General features: G+C 29.0%; 1 protein-coding gene across 3 annotated transcripts in view; it reads left to right on the forward strand.

Annotated features, from left to right (window-relative positions):
* LOC129981000 (histone-lysine N-methyltransferase SETDB1-like) overlaps nucleotides 1-21,146 on the forward strand; it is a 111,315-nt gene that overhangs the window by 9,672 nt on the left and 80,497 nt on the right. For 2 of the 3 annotated variants that reach the window (XM_056091575.1, XM_056091574.1), the window contains exon 2: nucleotides 8,569-8,668. In XM_056091575.1, coding sequence (XP_055947550.1) covers nucleotides 8,571-8,668 — 98 coding nt within the window. In that variant the 5' untranslated portion in view covers nucleotides 8,569-8,570. Of the gene's footprint in view, nucleotides 1-8,568; nucleotides 8,669-17,951; nucleotides 18,051-21,146 lie in introns of those variants that run through there. The other variant, XM_056091576.1, reaches the window with a different exon arrangement.

The raw sequence follows: 21,146 nt of genomic DNA on the forward strand, positions 1-21,146 counted from the left end.
AAATAAGCGAAATGGCGCCATTTTGTTGTGCGTAGCATCGTGGCGAACGTGTTCAGTTGGTTGATATTTCTTTTGCAATAATCAACATTTTATTATTTTTTGTTACCAGTTGATACCATCTCTTAAGGGTTAGCCCGGTCATCATTTTTAAAAATATTTTGCTCGGGTTATATTCTGTGTTGCCCTTCTGTTTGTCTTGAAAATCCAACGTCGCGAAAACTAAGATAAAAATATTTATTCTCCGAATGATCGTCTCGAACGAAAATCAATGAACTGTTTCATAAAATAGATTCTGAAATTGGAACGAAATATCTGAATAATTTTTCTAAAGATTTTATGCAATGAATCAATGTAACGTATTCTATATATTATTTTTTATAAATAAGTTTGAATGCATTAATTAATTATTTAATTTTATTTTCCAAAAGCTCAATCGTGATACTTCAGCATTTAAATAAAGGGAACGCAAATGCTGATTTTTAAGATGAAATTTCACCGAAATTTGATACATGTACCAACGTATTAACAGACAGTAAACGATTTTTGTTTCGCATATTAAGATTATTATTATTGCTAAACATCTTTATGGAATGATAATATGATTAGAAAATTAAGTTAATTCTGAATTTTTTTTCCTTTTTTTTGCAAAGCCTTTATGATTAAAATTTGGCAGCCTGAGGTTTAGTATTGTCGAGGCATCATTGCAAAATAATGTAATTTAATTTTGATATAAAGAACTGGAAAAAATAAAAAAAATACTTGCTTTAGAGGCATAATAAATACTACCGTTGTATTCAACAGAATACATTATTCATTCTATTTTTTATTTAGATTATCTAGGAAATCTTGGTTGTCATTTCAGTACCACGTAGAACGATAATTTGTTGTTGGTAAAATGCTAAAATTTAAGAATATAAAGGCCAAAGGAAAAATATCTAAAAATAATACAAAAATTAATTTAATAAGACGAGGTTTAATCAACAGATTTCACGAATTGCGCATGTCAACTAGGCGAAATACACTGCGCGTAGGGTTACTGAACTGAATGTTTCATAAAAACAAATAAATAAAACGCCAAAGCTCAAGGCCGTTATCCCATTCCGTAATGCTGCACTCTCCTTTGGACCTGTCCCATTTTCCATTTCAAGGGTAGAAATGCGGCGCAACTCAGACACTACGCCATCTAGTCGATATCCCTCACGTATCCCTACCATAGGGATATTTCCTTTACCGCCGTCTGGTGGCGTTTCGAAGGCGTTAAAAGATGTAGCTGTAGTGTTTTATCTGGTTTACCACGTGATCGAAACCTCGAACTGCATGCGTTCTTGCCAACAATTTATGAACCTTTTATTTATTTCATCATCCCATTAAATAGTTCATAGTGATCGAATTAGTCATGCTATTAATTTTTTTTTTATATTTTAAAGTGCAAATAAAACGATATATATTTGAAACGCATAGATTGTTGCTATTAGCATAAAATTTTTTATCCTGACATCGGGTAGGGCAGAAGTTTAGAGACAGAAGTCTCGAATTTATTTCTAAGTGTGGGAAATAATCACAATATCTACATCTTTTAATCTATTTGTAATTTTATGATGCTATCCAAATTTCATATATCTGTACTTTAAATCCAAAATCTATATAATTAATTTTAAATATTACCCAAAGATCACATATATACATTATATTAATTCGAATTGCATTGGCGATATACAATAAAATCCATAAATTCCATAAAATCAGAAGAATTTGAATTACACATTTTTTTATCAAATACTAACAAGATATATAAATTTCAAGACTGAAAAAAAAAAAAAAAAATCGTTATATTTTTCTTTTGATGCGTATTCATATCAGAATTTTTTTGCGAAAGATAAGTTGTTAAAAGTTTTTGAAATAGTGATTTAAATTTGCAGCTTGACATAATTTGCAGATAGTTATTTCAGTAAGTTTTCTAATTAATAAGTGAAAGTGTGATTAATGAATTAATATGTCGCTATATTGATGAATAAAGTGTAAGAGTATTATATATATATATATATATATATATATATATATATATATATATATATATATATATATATATATATATATATATATATATATATATATTACTACAAAATTATTAAGTGAGAAAGTTGATCTTTAAAATTATTACTTAGTTTCAATATTATTATTTCTTATTCATATTTATTTATTTTATTTAAAATTAGCCGCCTTTGGCGACTAGCTAGATTGCCAGAAATAATAGCTATTTTTGGACATCGTTTCACGTTTTGATTCCCGATGTTACTGTTAGGATAATTAGCAAAATCTCTTCTTTAGCTTTTAACAAAAGAAGAAAATATCGCGATTAAATATCTGATTTAGAAACGGAAACAGTTTGAATTTCATTGCAACAATGAATTCTATTGTTGAAATGCTTGTAAATTATTTTTAAAAAGTGTCAAAATTCAGAAATTTTTTTTCACTGCTATTAAACTGATATCATTAAAAAGCCAACTTTGCAAATTTTAAAATAGTGCGAAAACCAAATTTGTGCTGTAATATTATTTTTTAATTAACATTTTAATTTAAACTTCGAAAAATGGGAATCAAGGTGCACATTCTCACTTTCTGAAGTATATCTGTGCTACATTTGGTAACCTTCCTCTTGGTTTAATATTCTGCCGATACAGCGCTGATACACTGACCTATATACTTCTACAAATATAGATTTTCTTTCTATGTGTGCAAGAATAACGGTAAAGTTAAAACAAAGAAGAAACAAAACAAACAACAACAATAATAACAAAAAAAAAAATGGTTCCACCAAAATTTTCTCGTATATTATGTAATAAATGTGTTAGCCCCCTGCATAAAAACTGCGGCTTTAGATAAGGCATTTAACGCCGCCGTGGTTGTTTTATTGTGAAGAATACCGGGTGTTCATTTTGGACATCCTTTTTTTTCAGAATGTGATGCAGAATTACAATTTTAGTAACAATTTTGTTAAAAATTCTAAAAGTTTGGTATTGAAACCAGGTACCAGATTTCATCTGTCTAGCTCTAAGCATTTTTAAGTTATCGTATTCATAATCAGACAGACAGACATAATTCCAAAAAGGCGTGTTTTTTTTAAATTCTTTTTTTTTTCTCGCTTGGGAAGTTTTGACTGGTGAAGTTTCGTCAAAATATTATCGTATAAATATATCGAATTTCTTAGGCAAGGTCGATTATATACTGCTTATACGCAAAAGTGAAAAGGCGTCAGAGAAAAATCTGCAAAAGCTATGAATAAAGATATTCATTATTATTCCTCAAAGTATTTTAAAAGTTGAAATTTAAAATTGACCTATGGCTGCTGTATTTAGTGATTCACATTACGTGATAGCCATGATTCATGAGATAATTCAATAATTAGCCGCCTTTGACGACCAACTTGTTTGCCAGGAATATTATGTTTGAAATCAATCAACTCGCTTTCATTGTTTTTCTTCTTTTAAGTTTCCTTAAAAGAACAAGCACATTAACATGTTCCTTAAAGAACAAGAACATGTTCTTAATGTTCTAAGTTTTAAGTTTCTTAAGTTAAAAAAAAATTGTAATTGGTATTCAAATTGTACAGTTTTAGGAGTATCATAGATTATGATTCCTATTCTCAGGTTTCTGTTAAATTTAAGTCCTGTGACGAGAAAAAATGTTTTGTAAATGAAATTGACAAGTTGAATATAAATGCAAAGTTCAAAGAATACTTCTGCGTATTACCAGCATTGAAACAATCGCAAAAACATATAATAACATTGTGTAAACCGGGTCGTTTCATAATTCATTTAATATCTGTAAGGAGTTTTATTTGTGATTACACAAACAGTTAACTACAACTACTATCTGTTTTTACGGACAACTTCCGCGCTTTTGCGCATGCGTCAATAGACGTTAATATCATCAAAAGAGGAGCGGAACGAAATATGGAGATATTTTAACAATTTAGGCAACCTTATTTATCATTGGAATTAGGTGGCTTAGCCACCACATATAATTTACAAAATTGAATTAGCTATATGGTTAATAAATACTGAAGTTTTGAATTACAATAAATTGTTAATGTTTGAATTAAAATAAATTGTTAATGTTTGAATTAAAATAAATTCCAAATGATAAGCGGGAAAAAAGATCCGAAAGAAAAAATGCATTTATCTTACTCATTGCCTATTACCTCTCTATGGAATGAAAGTCCAGAAGCTTTTTATCTCAGGTTTTTGGAATGAACAGTAATTAGTGCACGAAGCATGAAATTGTAAAAATGGCGAAGAAAGTGAAAATTTATAATGTAAGCAACAGATGTGTTCCAAAAATGAACAAACTATGAACATTTTTTCTATTTTAAAATTTATGGCTGCTGAAATAAAAATTTTCAGAGTTTCTTACGAAATTTCACTAAAAATCTGCTTTTTGAAAGTATAATATAAATAAACAAATGTCTGGAAAGTAAGCAATTTCATATCATAAATTTAGCACTAGAAAAAAGATGTTATTGAATGATTAATAGATTCATTACAGTAGTGAAAAGCATTATTACAATTAGAGCTTAAGATTTATTTTTAAAATTTCAATTTCAAATTATCAAAAAATCTCAGGAAAGGCAACTGGTCTTTCAGAAGTGGTAGTTTTCCAAAATTTTACAAATGTATAAAAAAAATCATTTTTGTGCATTGTACAATAATATATTGAGAAATTATCACAGAAATACGACAGAATTTCATTTAATTTCTATTTAATCAAAATTTCGCAAAAAAAAAAAAAAAAAAAAATTCCATGCATTTTTTTAATTTTCAAAATGCTTCCGTGCGAAATTTGATAATACATTCCTCAATACACACTCATTAGTTTTTGGAATAAATAGAGGGCGTTGAAATCGCATATATTCAAATAAGGTTTACAGAATGGCTCTTTTTTTTAACTAGTTCTGTTTCTACTAACTTTATCAAATAACTAAAAAGGGAGCTATGTTTGTTTTTTTACTGGGCAATTTCTTTGTGCATTTTTTTTTTTTTTTCTGTTATGTCTATCTCAAACGAGTCGTTCTACTACCAGCCGATGGCGTTCTATGAGAATTTGATTTTCGATCTGATTTATTGTAGCTATAACATGCCTTAATGTGATTATATAATAGGCCTTAATAAATTGGCATTACTTTAATTTCCATTTCATATTTTTAATGTTGAATATGTGCATTACTTAATTGATACGCCCTCACGTATCAAAGCAGTTTCGTAGTGTTTATGAAATTTAAATATTGTAAGAACTAAAATTTATCTGTATGTCCGCTCACATGCGCACATATTCAATTTTACCGTCATAATCTGTTATTTACTTTGTCTTTTTAACTTACCATGTCTTCATATTTAGAAATGAACAAGAGCCTAAAATTCCTGTGGGGGAAAAAAAATACTTCTGTACGCCTTTCTGCTCTAATTCCAGTCAGTCGAGTATTTTCCGTGTCAGCAAATACATGTCAGTCACAAGAATTTCTCCGAAACGATGAACAATTATTACACGAAACTTAGATATGTCGTCTGAGGCCCATTTCTATATCATCTTTATTACTTTCGTATTCTAAAAGTATTTATATCAAAAACAGTTAATTAAATAAGGGAAAATATTACGAACAGTTATTTAATAAAAATACTTATTTAAGTGAAATTTAAAGATGGCGCTGCAAATATTTGTATATCCGGCTGGGCAACGGAAACCGTGATGGAATGTAATAAAGGATATATTTGCATTTCCGGTGGGGAAAAATGATTTCCGGATCATGACAGACTGTATGGAGACAAATCTTGAAACATGTTATAACAAGAATTGTAAAATTATTTCTTATAAATAAATAATAAATTTTAATTTTGCTGATGAACCTAGATTATTGCGTAGTATTTTATATCAGAAAAAAGAATCGGAATTGTTCTGTTGAATTTAATAAAAATTTTGCATAACCACATCAGAATAAATGAATTTAAATATTGTTTTTAATTGTAATTCGAAAGGAGAACTAAGGAAATTTATTTTTTGCTGTGGGCAGTTCCTGAAGAGAGATTTGTTCAAAAAGGAGAGAAAAAAAAAGATCAGTAAAAAGAAAGTAAAGTTTTTAAATTAGTCAGAAAAATAACCATGCCGAAATATCATAAATTGTTCTTCAGTTGTGAAAAAGTTAATGGATAATCTATATAAATAAAATTGAAATGTCAGCATTTTTTTGTTCCTTATAGAAATTCGTTCTTATAAACAAATTTTCTTGAAACTTTTCTTACAACTACTATTAAGCTTAAGGAAGGTTTAAAAAAATGTTTTGTTACGTTTAATGAAATATTTTTATATTAATTACAAATTGTTTCCTTTGCGCATGCGCATAATTACGAAAGTATCACGACAAATATTCGAATATTTGTCAAATAAGTACAACAAACAAATATATAATGGAGCAAATATTCGAAAAAATTTATTCTGTTTGAGAAACGTCCAAAATTCGTTTATTAAACGAAATTTAGAAAGGCCAAAACCTTGGAAAGAGAAATATTTAAATAAAATTTATTTTACTTTGATTGATACTGAAAAATGTTTCTTTGACCGGGAAAATTATTTTGAAGTTTTCTGTTAATTTTAAGTTTGATTGCTTTCTTTTAATGGCCGATGTAGATTGAAATTCACCTTTGAAAACGGCCATCTTTATGTTCCACGTTATAAACACATATTTAAGTTCCTACTCACAACGTTTAAAACTGAATCTTGTATCTATCTCCAAAGATATTGAAAAAAAATTAGCATTCAGCAATGATTAAAAATCGTTTTGGATAGTCTGTAATTTTTCCAGAAAACGAGATATCCCATCTTTAGCATCTTCTAGAACTTTGCTGCTTGAATGTCTTTTATGGTGATTTATAGATATTTGTTTTAACACCCCTTGAAGTTGTTCTATGAATTGAGAAATATTTGCTGGACACTATTGGGCTGAATAGTCTGAAAATTTTGGAATATTTTGATTATGCTTCGCAAATTTAAGCATGAAAGTTTTCTGCTTAATGTTAAATGCCATTTTGACGAAATATATGTTAAAAATTTCATTACTTTGTAAACATTTTAAAAATGAGATAAAATATATAAACTTTCTTTTTTGAAAGGAGTATCACTATGTTAATATTAGAAAAATTCGAGACCTATCTTTGACTTGATTCGTTCTTTAATTCTTAGAAACTTGTTCTTTTGAAATAGAAAAATTCCTAGAATTGTTCCTTTTTTTTTCAAATTTTTAAAAAAAATGTCAATTGTTATCCTTTATTAAGATTTTCCGCATGCCGAATATACAATTTATTGCTTTATTTACTGTTGGTAGTAACAATGATTCTTAGATGACCACTTGAGCGAAATGATGTGAGCGTCTATCCCATATCCTTAAAATGATCTTCTAACTGCCACTAAGCTTCCCAAAGCAAATTAGATTCCTTTGAGTTTTGCTTATAGATTGCGAACATGATTATATTAACTTAGTAACTATGTGTAAGAATCTGCATTTTCAACAAATATGGAGAAGTTTGCCATTCCATGCTACAACCTTTTCATAATAGGAAATTTTAAGCAATACGTTACTGCAACTCTGACTATTGTTGCTGTGAGGTTATTTGCCTCTTTACTTTTTCTAAGTCTCATTTCACTTTAATTCCAGATTAAGTTTCTTTAGATTGATTTTTAGAGTAAAAATGGTTAACGCAAAATTACATATAACATTTATTTCATATTCTGAATCGAAGGATTTAGAAATTCTTTTCAAATTACAATTGGATTAAATTTCTTTCTCTCATTAGTCCCTCTTTAAAACTACTTTTCAAACTATGAGAAATTTACGAAAACGCCAATGGAATTTTCCAATTCCATTTTATGATCTATTAAGGCTTCATGAAGTAACGAATTGTTAACTTCTCAAGATGGTGGACAGTCTGGAGCTACTGTTATCCGTGACTACTGTCCTTATCGTGATGATGGCGATATCATACCATAGACAGCTAGTAACAAACAGTAAAACTGTATTTCAAAACATTGCACTTTATGATCTTCAATAGCACGAAGAAGAAAAGCAACTGCTTCGGTCATTGTTCTTCAAATATATCTTATTACACTCCTAATGCTTTTGTGAGGCATTTAGTGTTTTCGCGAAGGGCGTTGTAATGCAAGCATTTAAAAAAAATAAAGTTATTAACAATAAGGAAATCTTTCTCATGTTTCTAGCTTCATATTTTATCTCCAAAAACTGATTACTTTAAATCAGGCATAATTATTTTGACTATTCTGTTTGAATTTATAGATATTCTTCAATTTTATTATCTTTGAATACAAATAATTTAATTCTGCTTGTTGATTGTTATTACTTTCAATTTATTTTTTCAATTCCATCATTGATGCTTGGAAAAGAGAAATTTAGATAATGTTGTTTTGCTATTGAATCTTTATTATGAAAAAATAAAAACATTTGAAATTTCGTTGACATATTGGAATTTATTTATTATTTATTCCTTTCAATATTTTAATTAATAGATATGGATCTTAGGAGAAAGTCAAAAAGAAGCAAAAACTCATATTCATCTGCTACTAAGAAAAAGAAAACAAATCAAAGGCTTTGTAAAGAGAAGAAAAGGTGAGTTGAATTATATTTTTAATGTAAATCATGTTCATGAGCGTCCACTTGAAGTTTTCTTGATTTTCCATATTTTCAGATTCTATTTTATTTATATTATTTGTATATATAGAACATAGCCTAACATGTCAGAATGACATTAGACGAGAAACATTCACATATTTAATACTAATGATAAAAAAGTTTCACTCATTGCACTCGCGCCATGTCTATCCAAAGCAAATTCTATATTGGATTCTCCCAAAGATACCAATATCCTGTTTTGAACTATAAAAGTAAATAAATCAAAATTGTGCATTTTGGTTTTACTTGCTGATTTTTCGATGGTAAACATTTTAGAGTAATTTAAAAAAAAAATGACATTGATTTGGACCATATTACTTTGTAACAGAGACAATGATTCTTGATTTCTTTTTGTAGTGTTACCAAATATTAACTATGATTTTAGGGCAATTTATTATCTATATCTATATCTATACTTATAATAAAGCTCAATGTGTGTGTGTGTGTGTTGGCGCTCTACAGGCCAGGCCGTTTGACATACAGCTACCAAATTTGGTACATGTATACCTTGGAGGTTGGGAATGTGCACCTGGGGTTTATTTTTTCGAATTTTTAATTAGAATTTTAATTATTAATTAAAAACTAACTTTCCCGCCAAAAAAATCTTCCATTTTCCCCACCGCCAACTTTTCCGCCAAAACAATCTTCCATTATCCCCAGCGCCAAACGAGAAAGGCTTCAGTTTTTTTTTCTCCCAACAGTAATGAGGCTAGGGTTAAAATTTTTCGGCGGATTATTTCAATCGGTTCTGTTTATTTTCTTAATGTTTGATGCATTTAAAATTAAACATTGTTAATGAATCAATCTTTCAGATTCATTCTGAAGTACTTTTGAATTAAAATAAAACAGAATAAAGGAAATTAAAAATTTCTAATCCGCATAGCGTTACCCCAACTAGCGTAGAAAAAATCACGGATTTGCGTTACGTAACCGGCGAAGAAAATTCACGCATGCGCATTCTGTTCTGATTGTTGCCATGACAACATGTATATGCTTATAGTTTTAAGTACAACGTTTTTTAAATAGTTTTTTTAAAACCTGTTTTCAACTGTTTATTTTAAACGATTCGTTTTATTTTCTTAGTGTTTGATGCATTTAAATTTAAGCATTGTTAATTAATCGATCTGCTCATAATGAATCTAAGAAGATTTTGTTGACCAACTCTTGAGATATTACATAAATTAAAAAAGATATTCTTTAGTGTCCATAAAGTTTAAACGCTGAGTGACTCTATTTTCAGTAATCAGATTATAAAAAAATGCTTTGTTTCAGTAAAAAATATTATTATATTAATTGAAGATAAATTCTTTCCACTTTAATTTAAAGCATAAATTCTATCGTTTTCAACCGTTTATTTTAAACGATTCGTTTTATTTTCTTAGTGTTTGATGCATTTAAAATTAAACATTGTTAATTAATCGATCTGCTCATAACGAATCTAAGAAAATTTTGTTGACCAACTCTTGAGATATTACATAAATTTAAAAAAATATTCTTTAGTGCCCATAAAGTTTAAACGCTGAGTGACTCTATTTTCAGTAATCAGATTATAAAAAAATGCTTTGTTTCAGTAAAAAATATTATTATATTAATTGAAGATAAATTCTACGGGTGCTAACAGAAAAGGAGAGAGATACATATTCCGTTATGACTGAAGGCCTTTATAATATTATGAATAAATTATATGATAATCAAAATTTGAAGTTTTAAAATATTTTGATGAAGAAGCTATTAAAGTAGAAATTGCATAAAATATTTAATTATTAAAATTTTAACGAACATTAAGATTGGCGAACCGGCTGGTCGCCAAAGGCGGCTAGTATTAGAATATAAGTTAAAAATAAAGCATAACTTTTATACAAAAGACCCAGCCACACAATGTTTCAATTGCCAATAGTATTTGCATAATAGTCATTTGATTTAAAGGTCTAGTAGATTTCTAATTAGTCGATGTGTGTATAATTCAACTTGTATTACAGATTATTGAGATATGCATCTTTTTATGTCTTCTGCAGTGAAACAATTCAATGCTGGATGCCCCAGCCACTCTAGAAAAATTCACAGCACCGATTTTTAAATCATGTTGAAATCGGCAAATTTTCGATGCTGCTTTCCACCCATCAAAATCTTTTTTAGTTAACTATTTGTGAAGAAATAACCTCCAATGTAACTATATATGTATCCGAATATAACTATTTTTCAGAATATTTTGATCACCAAAATTAATGAACTCCGGCTATGTATTAATCACTAAGCAACCGAAAACACAGTGTTCTATAATTTTATCGATCTTATTTTTTCATTTGTTTCCCTTCCTTCTTTCATGTTATGCATAATTTTGATTCTTCTCTAAATTTCGTTTTGCCCTCTGTCTCTTTATTTTTACAGCTTTTTCACTGGTATTCACGCAGAACAGAAGTTTTTTTTTGCACTGGACTTAATCTGTATATCTTTTCTTTGTTTTGCTTCAGCTTCAGCTGTCTCCAGTTATAATTACTAATAAGCAGCCTCCAATGACACTTCGATATTCATAGTTCTCCTTGTAAATAAGAGTTATTGTTTGTTACGGAATATCATTTTCCAATAAATTTCACTGTTATGCATGAAAATGTAATGCTAAGGTCCTCACTTTAACAGATTTGAATTATTACTCAATTCTAAATAGGTGCAATTCTTAATGTTTAAAATAGATTTACAATTTTAGTGTTAAGGTTGGATGCCTATTTTTATCCATCTACTTCACTTCGTTTTTGACCCGTTTTCGTATTAATTTAGACGGACACAGACTGATTCCTAATTTTTTTTTAATTGAGAAAAGGCTAAATTTTTTTGATGACAACAAATTTTTTTTTGCCTACATTTCATATATTAGAGAATGAAATATATGTAATGATATTTTAATTCTAATTTCAATTTAATTAATTTCCAAGATTTTATCTTAATTTAGCCCATAGTAACTTCATTCTAAAATATTCTCTTATTTCGTGATCCAATTCCACTTTTGGTTTAATTAATCCCTTTGTAAAAATAATACGCCATCAGTACTACGTATCAAATGAAAGTGATACTTTTGCCCTTGTCTAAGGTCACTCCAGCGGCCGGAAATCCTATGGCAAGTCATGATCTGTGGTTATTATATAAGGCAAGGATATATTATATAAGGCAAGTCATGATCTGTTCGTCCCTTTTCCCCCCCTTATTCTTACTTCTGTGTGTGCCGCGCTGCGTTTTCTTGTATATAATCATGCCTGCCACTCGGAATAGAATAAAAAGATAATTAAAAATACCAAGTCTCTTCACTGTTTCGAACCTGTATTCTACTTCAATCAAAATATGTTGCATATATATATATATATAATCAACTAAAAGTTAAGTGATGTTTATAAAATAAATTTAACCAGTAAGCCCTAAAAAAAAAGATTTTTTTTCGCCATGTGTATAATTTTCACATTATATCACTTTACCATTTTAATGAAATCAAATCGCATAACAGTGACACGCGATAAATTGAGTGCAATCTGTACATACCGAAAGTAAGTTTGAGATTTAAGATGCATGCTTTTTTGGCAGCTGGCCATGTGTTTATTTCAATATTAGATTGAAAAACAATATTCCTTTGCGTAGCTTTCGAGATGGTGGAAAAAATCCTCAAGAAAACATTTAAAAAAATTTTTTATTAAGATATTTTTATTAAAGAGTTAATTTTTCAAAATGAATGAAATAAGATTTGTATATTTTTGTTAATTCTGTTTTAGGTCCTGATTATTTCGAAGAAGTTTTACGTTTTTACTCGTTTGCTCAATGACATTGTCAGACTTGCAAATTTTGGAGAAGTAACATTCTAAAAAAAAAAAAAAAAAAAAAACTTTGCCGATATTGTTTTATTGCAAGCATTCAAATGGGTATCTGGAGCCCTAACAGCGAAACTTAATCTTTTATGAGTACAGATAATCAAACTTTATTATTCCCATTTTTATTTTCACGTGTACGAAGTATATGGAAACTATTACAATCGTTAAAAAATTCGAGCTCGAGATTTGGACGAGACTGCATTTCTGACCTCCTTTGAGTGCGAGAAACACACATTTTTGGCATTATATCTGTCTGTTGTTGGTCTGTCCATCTGCTTTGAGCTAAAAGGATGAAATATGGTATATGGACCTAAGACCAAATTTGTAAATTTGTTATTGGATTCAAAATGGAAAAGTCTGTCCGTCTCGCTGTACGAATACAGATGAATTCGATAGTTACAAAACATAGAGAACTAGATAAATTGTTCGTTTGGTATACAGGTTTAATATCTAAAACATTTATTCTTCCCAAATTTGGAATAAAATCTGTCAAAGAACTGACCATCAGTCGGTTTGTACTTTCGATTGCATATAAACACAATGACTTATTGTTTGCCAACGGATTCTAAAACCCTCCGTGCTTTTGCGCATGCGTTAGGATGGGTTTAATTCGGTAAAATAGAGGAAAGAGGAAAGTACGAGATGTTTACATTTAACAATAAAGTAAATTCCGGAAATGGCACATCCTTCCGTGTGTCACCCCTTAATGAGATAGAACCGTCGAAAAGTGGTTGTTTCAGAATACTGAAAAGAACAGTAAATTAATGAAATTCAGTATTTGATCTTATGATTACAACTGCAGTTCTTTATCAGATATTGGTTTCAATCGAATGGAAAAAAGGAATCCAAAATATATACTCACATGATCGATTCAGTAAAATTGCTATTCACACCAAAACTACATACTTCGTAACTGTTGTTTGTGAATGCTGTGTAAAGCATTGGAGGCTTTATCGAAGATCCACAACTTTATACAGAGGGAGGCGTATAAAGCCTTTATTGGAGAGTATGCGAGAAAGTTTTGTGGAGACCATTCTTGCTGATTTTGAAATATATTGTGCTATAAGTATTTTTTTTAAACGTGCCCTTCAAAGTTTCACTATTTGACTATAATTTTCACAGTCTTAATTTGTTTATCTATTTCAGAAAAGCTTCAGCGGTCTGTTTAAAACATTGAATCAGTGATTTCTTATCAGTTATATTCCAAATAAGAATATTTCATGTGCTGAAGTTATAAAGTTTCCCGTCTCTTAATTTGATTCTCACTTTTACAGTGTCGGTTTGTGTAAGATGCCGTTTAATTTTATTATCGCTATCTGTAATGGCTATCCTTTGGAATCAGTTAAATTCTGATTCAACAATTTAAAATCAGTACATTTAATTTTGACAAACTAAGCCTACTCTACAATGAAGCAATTTTAATACTTGTCGGTGCATCTGTCCTTCAAAAATAAACTCTATTTCTATATCTCTAGAATTATACTCTACATGAAATACTGTACTTACATTTATAAAATATTTTTTAAAAGTAAATGAATTCGAATTAATAATTCTGCAAAATAAGTTTTTAATTTAGGCAATTATTCATGCATGAAGTAACAGAAATAGCGGACTTCGAAATATAAAGATCGCAGGTTTTAATTGTTACACTCGATTCCGTATGATAGTAAATGGGCATGTCTATGCTAAAACTGTTGTCTTCTTTCAAACATCCTTACTTCTTTGTGAGTAGAAGTTATGAGTAAAAGCTATTGGATCAGATGTTGCGTTTGTTATTTGACGGCGGTTCAAAATAACCTTCGTAAAGTTTCAAAACAGTGCGCCAGTCTTGGATGCGGAAAGAGAGAAATGTTTCATCATACTGCGCATGCGTCAAATATAGTGAGCATTTTTGCTTGATTGAACATTTATGAAAATTAATAGCTCACAAAATAAGGCGCAACTCATTCACTTTTTTATTTTGTTAATCGTAGTATTAAACAATATAGTTTTGTGCATTGTAAAAATAATTGGTTTACATTGTATTTACTTATTGGTTATTGATTAACAACAAATATAGACTATCTGTAAGATTTTCTTTTTTTACATTACATATTCGCTTGGGCAAAAGGGGTGTCTCTTCTAATTTTAGAAAGGACACCTGTTTGCAGAAGTCGAAGATTTGTTGCACACTTATTCCTTTTCTAGGAATCAAACGTTGTTTTTCTATCACAGTTATGCAGTGCTTTAACTACCGTAGCTATCGGCTGGGGAACTGTGATAATGTTTTATGTCTTTAAAACGAACTATTTCTATTATTATTGATATTTAGATTCTGAAACTAATAAACATGCCCAACCCTTCGTTTGTTTGATAATGTGTATCAAATGGTTAGCATTTTAATACAGTAATATGTAAAATTTAAATCGCTCCATATTATGCATATTGAGAAATAATGACCAATAAAATCGAATTTCTGCTTACATAAAATGTTTTTCTTCTCTTTAAGGAGAAAAAAAATGAAGACTCGAACGCTATTAGCAGAAAAGGCTTTTTTTTTTCCTAAATATTTTTTTATCCAAAATTTTTGTTTAAGATGCTAATATCTTTAAATTTTTTTGTTGTTTAGATTTAAAAAATATAGAGAGAAAGTTTCAAAAATATTTTCCCCAGAATCGATAAATGTTTCGTCAAACATATTTGTTCTTATTGGTCTCTTAAAAATTTTATCTGGAAAGATAGTTCTTTTCGAATATTTATTACTTGAGCATTCATCATTTATTTATTTAGAACATTCGTTTTTCATATGTCAACCTGTCTTTTAATATACATAACTGTGCAGGTTATCTAGTATGAAAATGAGTACCAGCACAGATCCTTGTATGATTCGATGCACATGCACTTATAATCTAAGATCTGAAACTGTATTATGACCATATTTTTACATTCTGTACGGATTTAATGAAAGGATAGTAATATTTTGATTATGTAATGCAAAAAAAAAAAAAAAAAAAAAAAAAAAAAAAAGACAAAACTTGTTTCAATTTTTGTTATTGAAAGCATTGACTATGAAAATACTACTTTTTATACATCTTTTGGGCGTAAATTTTTCCAATAATTGTGCATATTCATTGACAAAATTTTAAAATAAAGGAAAAGAATTGTGAAATAATTTATGTAAGATTAACTAAATATATTGTTGTTTATTTTTAAAAATTGGCAATGGGATTTAAATTGAATACATTGTCTTTTAGGCTTAGAGTTTCCCAGCAAGTTATTGTACATATTCATTGGCATAATTTTAAAAACAAGGGAAATAATTTATATATGATGAACTAAATATATTGTAAATTATTTTTAAAAGATGGTAATGCAATTTAGATTGGATTGGTTGTTCTAATGAACAGGAATTATTCTAATATTAGAAGAAATGATATTATTATATCATAGAAAAACGAGCATAAGAATTAGATTGTATAACTGTCGGAAGTTATTATTTTATTATTTTAAGCAGGATAAGAATTGTTCTTCAGTATAACTGTTGGGATAATAAAGCAAAACTAAATTATATTTTTTTAAACAGGATAAGAATTGTTCTTATCCTGTTTGCATACAGCAAATATAAGTTCATTAATTTTTTTAAACTATTCATTCCTTTTCTTTGCATTTCCTAGAATGTTAGAAAGTTCTTTATTGTCTTTTCCCGTTTCCCTTTACCTTTCTGAATAAAAAGAGAATAATATTTTTTAAAAGGATGGGAATAGGGATAAATATTTTATTTATATTTAGTAGAATATTATCATAATACTGAAAAGGGACGAAAGGAACAAAATGGTCATAAGGGACGAAATGTTTTATTAATAATTTTAAATTTCGAATTTTTGTAGCTAAAAACAATAAAGCAGTTAATTTAACTGTAATTCTCACGTGATAACCCATTTTATATGTTAAATTTTTTGATTATAGGATTACGTCACAGTATAGTTTAAGGCAAAGTTCCATTAGATAGTAAATATTATGAACGTTTATCACGTAACTAAGGGATCTCGTAAAACGACTACATTATTAAAAAAACTACGGAAATTTTCAGCATGTTAAAATTAATACATGCATCTGTTGATATAAATGAAATTTAAAAATATAACCTGGTGAAAGCAAACTCGAAAGTAATTAAGTAAAAAAAATAATGACTGATTTAAAAAAATTAATTCGTATTATCTAAATTTTTTTAATTAAAGAATATAAGAAATTTTGTGTCTCCCCCCGTCTAAATGCATTTTTTTTTATTTTTTTATTTTGATGAATCCAGACATGCTCACGTGATGAATGTCAAACGATGCGAGCCAGTTTAATTTTTGAATCCATTGCATGCAGCTTGAAAAGAACAAAGGACGTTACTAGAAAGTGAAAGACTAGATGCAATAATTGCATTTGTCATATGACGGCGCCATCATCCATTATTTTTGCTTTACATTTTGAACATGAATATTTTATTTTCTCCCAAATGTCAAAAGTATATTCACGATATTCCATTTTCTTGTGGTGGTAATTTTGTTGCATCAAATTCTAGAAAAGAAATGGCGGGAAGGATTATCATTTTTAGGAAGACGAAAATGCTGCTTTTATCAGTAGTTTTAATGTTTGTGTATACTTAAAAAAGGAAGGGGGGGGAATGAATGTCACATACAGTAAGTACGTATTGAATAAAATAACATTTTACTCCGTTTGTTGTAGAATTTTATTATTTATAAATATTTTCCCTCTTATTGTGGCAATAAGTTTATTTTATCTTCACTATGGGTTTATTATCTCTTAAATTATTATTATTATTCATGTAGATATTTATATTAGTGACTATTATTTGATATAATTTACGGAAGCAATAAATATAAGACAATAAATAAATAACATTGTATAGAAGTTTTTTTCTTTGCTAACTTCACTGTTTTTGAAATTAACATTCGTTTCTCATATGAATAAAAATAAACGGATTAATTTTATTTTAACGCTATATTACTACCATTCAAAGATACATTTTCATTTTGCTTTCATGATGAAAATTTGCTTCAATGCAACCATTCTTCGGTGCATTTTTCAGATTTAATAGAACATTTGTGTATTAGAAACTGCGTATTATGCATTCCCCCCCTCCTATGCTAGATAGGTTAAATGTTCTCATGTAGTGTAACCTGTTTATAATCTAAAGTATTAGTGTTCGATATTAAACTAATTTGCTTTGCGGTTGGGGAAAAATGCGAAGGACTGCAGCAGCATGGTTTAGTCTCTCTTAGGGGGAAAACTGATGCCTGAGGGAAATTTGAGGTTGCGCATGCGTCTGTGCTGTTGGAAAGAGTGTACGGGTATGTATTCACGTGACTCGTTTCGCTTTTCAACTCGTAGTTGTCTGCGCGCGCGTTATTAGTGGCGTGGATTTCTGGGTTTTATGATAATTCTTTTTTAACTTCTGTGAAAAATTTCGTTTATTTTTGGTAAGTAGGGATAGTTGCTTTCAATTTTTGCCATTATGAATTAATGTAATCATTATGGATTAATTTCATTTACCCGTTAAATATTTAAATACCTCTCACCAGGTGTCGCTGCTTTCAAAATTCAAAATGGCGATTAAGGAGGAATAATGGCATTATTTTCGGCATGAAGTTGATCGTTTTGATAAGATTCATTTATAGACAAACTTCTAGCAGAAACCTGACCACATTTGCTACCATCGTACTAGTTTTATTTATTTATAGTTATGCTAATTAATATAGTTAGCATTTATTGAATTTGGTCCGTTTCCTTTATTCACTCAGTTAACAACTTACGATAATCAATATTAGTTTTTGGATTTTGTTAATCAGTTGTTAGTAAAATCTGAGTTAAAAAAATTGCTTATTTACAATTTGATTAGCTGTTTAAATGCACCTCTAAACAAATATATTTATCATAACTTTAGCTATAAAAGTTAAACTGAGTGCTTAAAGTTATCATTCCATTCAGTAAACTGCCACACCACACTGACATAAATACATTTGCTATGTGGAATAGTTATAGATTCAATATATAATAGTTCTAATGTGACGATCATCAGTTAATCTGAGATTCATATTTGAGATATCCTAGTTTCGCAATTTCTGTATCTTAGAATATGTCAAGATGGTTTCTAGGCCAAAATAATTGCCTGAATTATGGATATTATTTATTCTTAGAATAAAATAAGTTTTTTATTTTAAGTTTTGTTTTGACAGAATTTTTCCTTATTTATTTGAGGAAAGCAAAATATTCTTTAATATACTTTTTTTCAATCGTAGAATAATACGTTTTATAAATTTTTCGATATGTAATTTTACGCAATTTTGTTACGTTATTGCAGTTGAATTATCAAAAGATAACACTGCCGGAGACAAAATAGTTTTTGTAATAAGTTTAAAATCCTATTTTAAAGTTTTTGTATATTATATATAAAAATATATTTATTCTTTTGCTAGCCTTGTATGTTATGGATGTAATGCTTCCGTTTTCATGAAATTTTAGAATTTGCATTTCATAAATCATTTGCTTTCTTTTTGAGGGAAAAAAAAAAAGAATGTATTTGAATCGACGTTTTGTTTTGGATAATTGAATTTGTGAAATCGAAATTGTTTTAGATAAGAATATACATATTATCTGTTTAGTTAAGAGGTAATTTAAATAGTTTAAGTAAATAGACAATGCTAGAGAAAAAAAGTTGTTATAGACAACAGCCCAGATCTCTTACCATGCTGCTCTTTATCATATATTCGCTATTGTGAATGCCGCGAAGAAAAGAAGATTATGTTTCAGGTGAAGTTCCCTCATTTTAAATAAGAATTAATAATTTTTTTATCGTTCTGTATATATTCCTGAAAACTATCTGTTCTTTCTTTCTTTTTTTTGGGTGGGGGATGTGAAACATAAGTAGTGATAGTTATGGCTGAAATGTGCCTTCAAACGGAAATCAAACTGAAATGAAATGAATGATGATGCATATTCACATATTTTAATTATTATTGCTAAAAAAAAAAGCAAAATTTACCAGAACGATTTAAAGTTCAAAAATTTTAGCAGTCATGCATTCATTGAACAAAGGGCGATCAATGAAGACGGTGAATGGCCTAAATTAAGAGTGCTGTATATACTGAAAAATATCCGTTCTTTTAAAGAATTGGAACTTCTATATGAACAATCCCTGAATAAAGCAGGTAATCTTATTTCTTTAATGTGTGTTAAATCTATTGAAATTTTGTTCACTTAATATCAGTCATTCGCCGCGCCTGTGTAATATTGGATTCTATTCCGCAATTTACAAATTGTTAAAAAGACATGTCAAAATCGATAGTATTATGGCACCCTGCTAAATATTAAATGCATGTGCATGTATTTTGGTTTCGTGAATTTACTTTTTTGATAAAGTTGGATTGGAGAGTTTCCATTCTGATTAAAAAAAACTCTTTTTGTCCTCTTATAAGGATTATATATGAAATATGCTACAAAAGAGCGAGCATAGTATGTCTCAAACAACTTCATCATCATCTGTCTTAATAAATCCTGCAAGAAACATCGAATCTTTTGTGGTTTTTGCTCTGTTTTTTGTGGATTACGTTACCGTTGTTTGTGGTTAATATTATAGAATTCGACTCTTTTTTTTAAATGCGATTTTTGGTATTTCCTGTTGTTTAGTCACTTTTAATATTTTTTCCATGGTAAGTGCCAAAAAATGAGCAAAATTAAAAACTTCTGTAATTTGATCACGAAAACTATATCCCTCTCCCTCCCAGATAAGCGATTTTTCGTGCCCTGAATATCCTGAAAACGACGGGCCTTCCTTCGTGAATTTCATAAATTTTATAAAATACAGATGGATTAAAAATAGTTTGTTATTGTTGTTTGCTACCTGAAATGTGTCATTTTTAACAGACGATATTTTTTAAAAATTATAGTTAAACATGATTTCAATGATTTTTAGTACACAGGGAACAAGAGTTAATATTCCTGTAAGGAAGGAAATGTAAGGCTTATAATTGAATTCAAAGTGATATTTATTGTTTTATTCGACACGAGATTATTTCAATTTACACGAGATTATTTCAATATATGGACCAAACATTCTGTTATGAGAAGGAATATTTCTGTAGCAAGATTCGAATCAATGAAATTCATTTTTAACTACAGGGAGCAAGATTTCCCTCGAAGTAAGAAGCACAAAAAGCGTGGAAAGGTATAAAGTATCATGAAATTAACCATTTTACTTATGTATTTACTCTTCTCTTATTTTGTATGCTTCGAAATAAATGAATATTTTCTTAATTGAGAGAAGTTTTATGCAGGCTACTATAACCTGTACTTTTTTAATGTGACCAGTATTCTTATGCGTACTTGCATCAAAAGAAGGAAGAAAAGCTACGGGAACGATCCAAGGCTGGCACCCAAGATAAAAATAAACATGAACTTCGTTCAACCGTTTCTTCCTTATGACGTTTTGTTTGCTGCGCTGCGAACGAGCTCATTGGTAGAGGCGTATCGTGTGACTAAACGTTTTATCAACTGGTTGAAAAACTGTTATGGCGGCG

The sequence above is a fragment of the Argiope bruennichi genome, chromosome 8, assembly GCF_947563725.1.
Source record: "Argiope bruennichi chromosome 8, qqArgBrue1.1, whole genome shotgun sequence".
NCBI classification, from domain to species: Eukaryota; Metazoa; Arthropoda; class Arachnida; order Araneae; family Araneidae; genus Argiope; species Argiope bruennichi.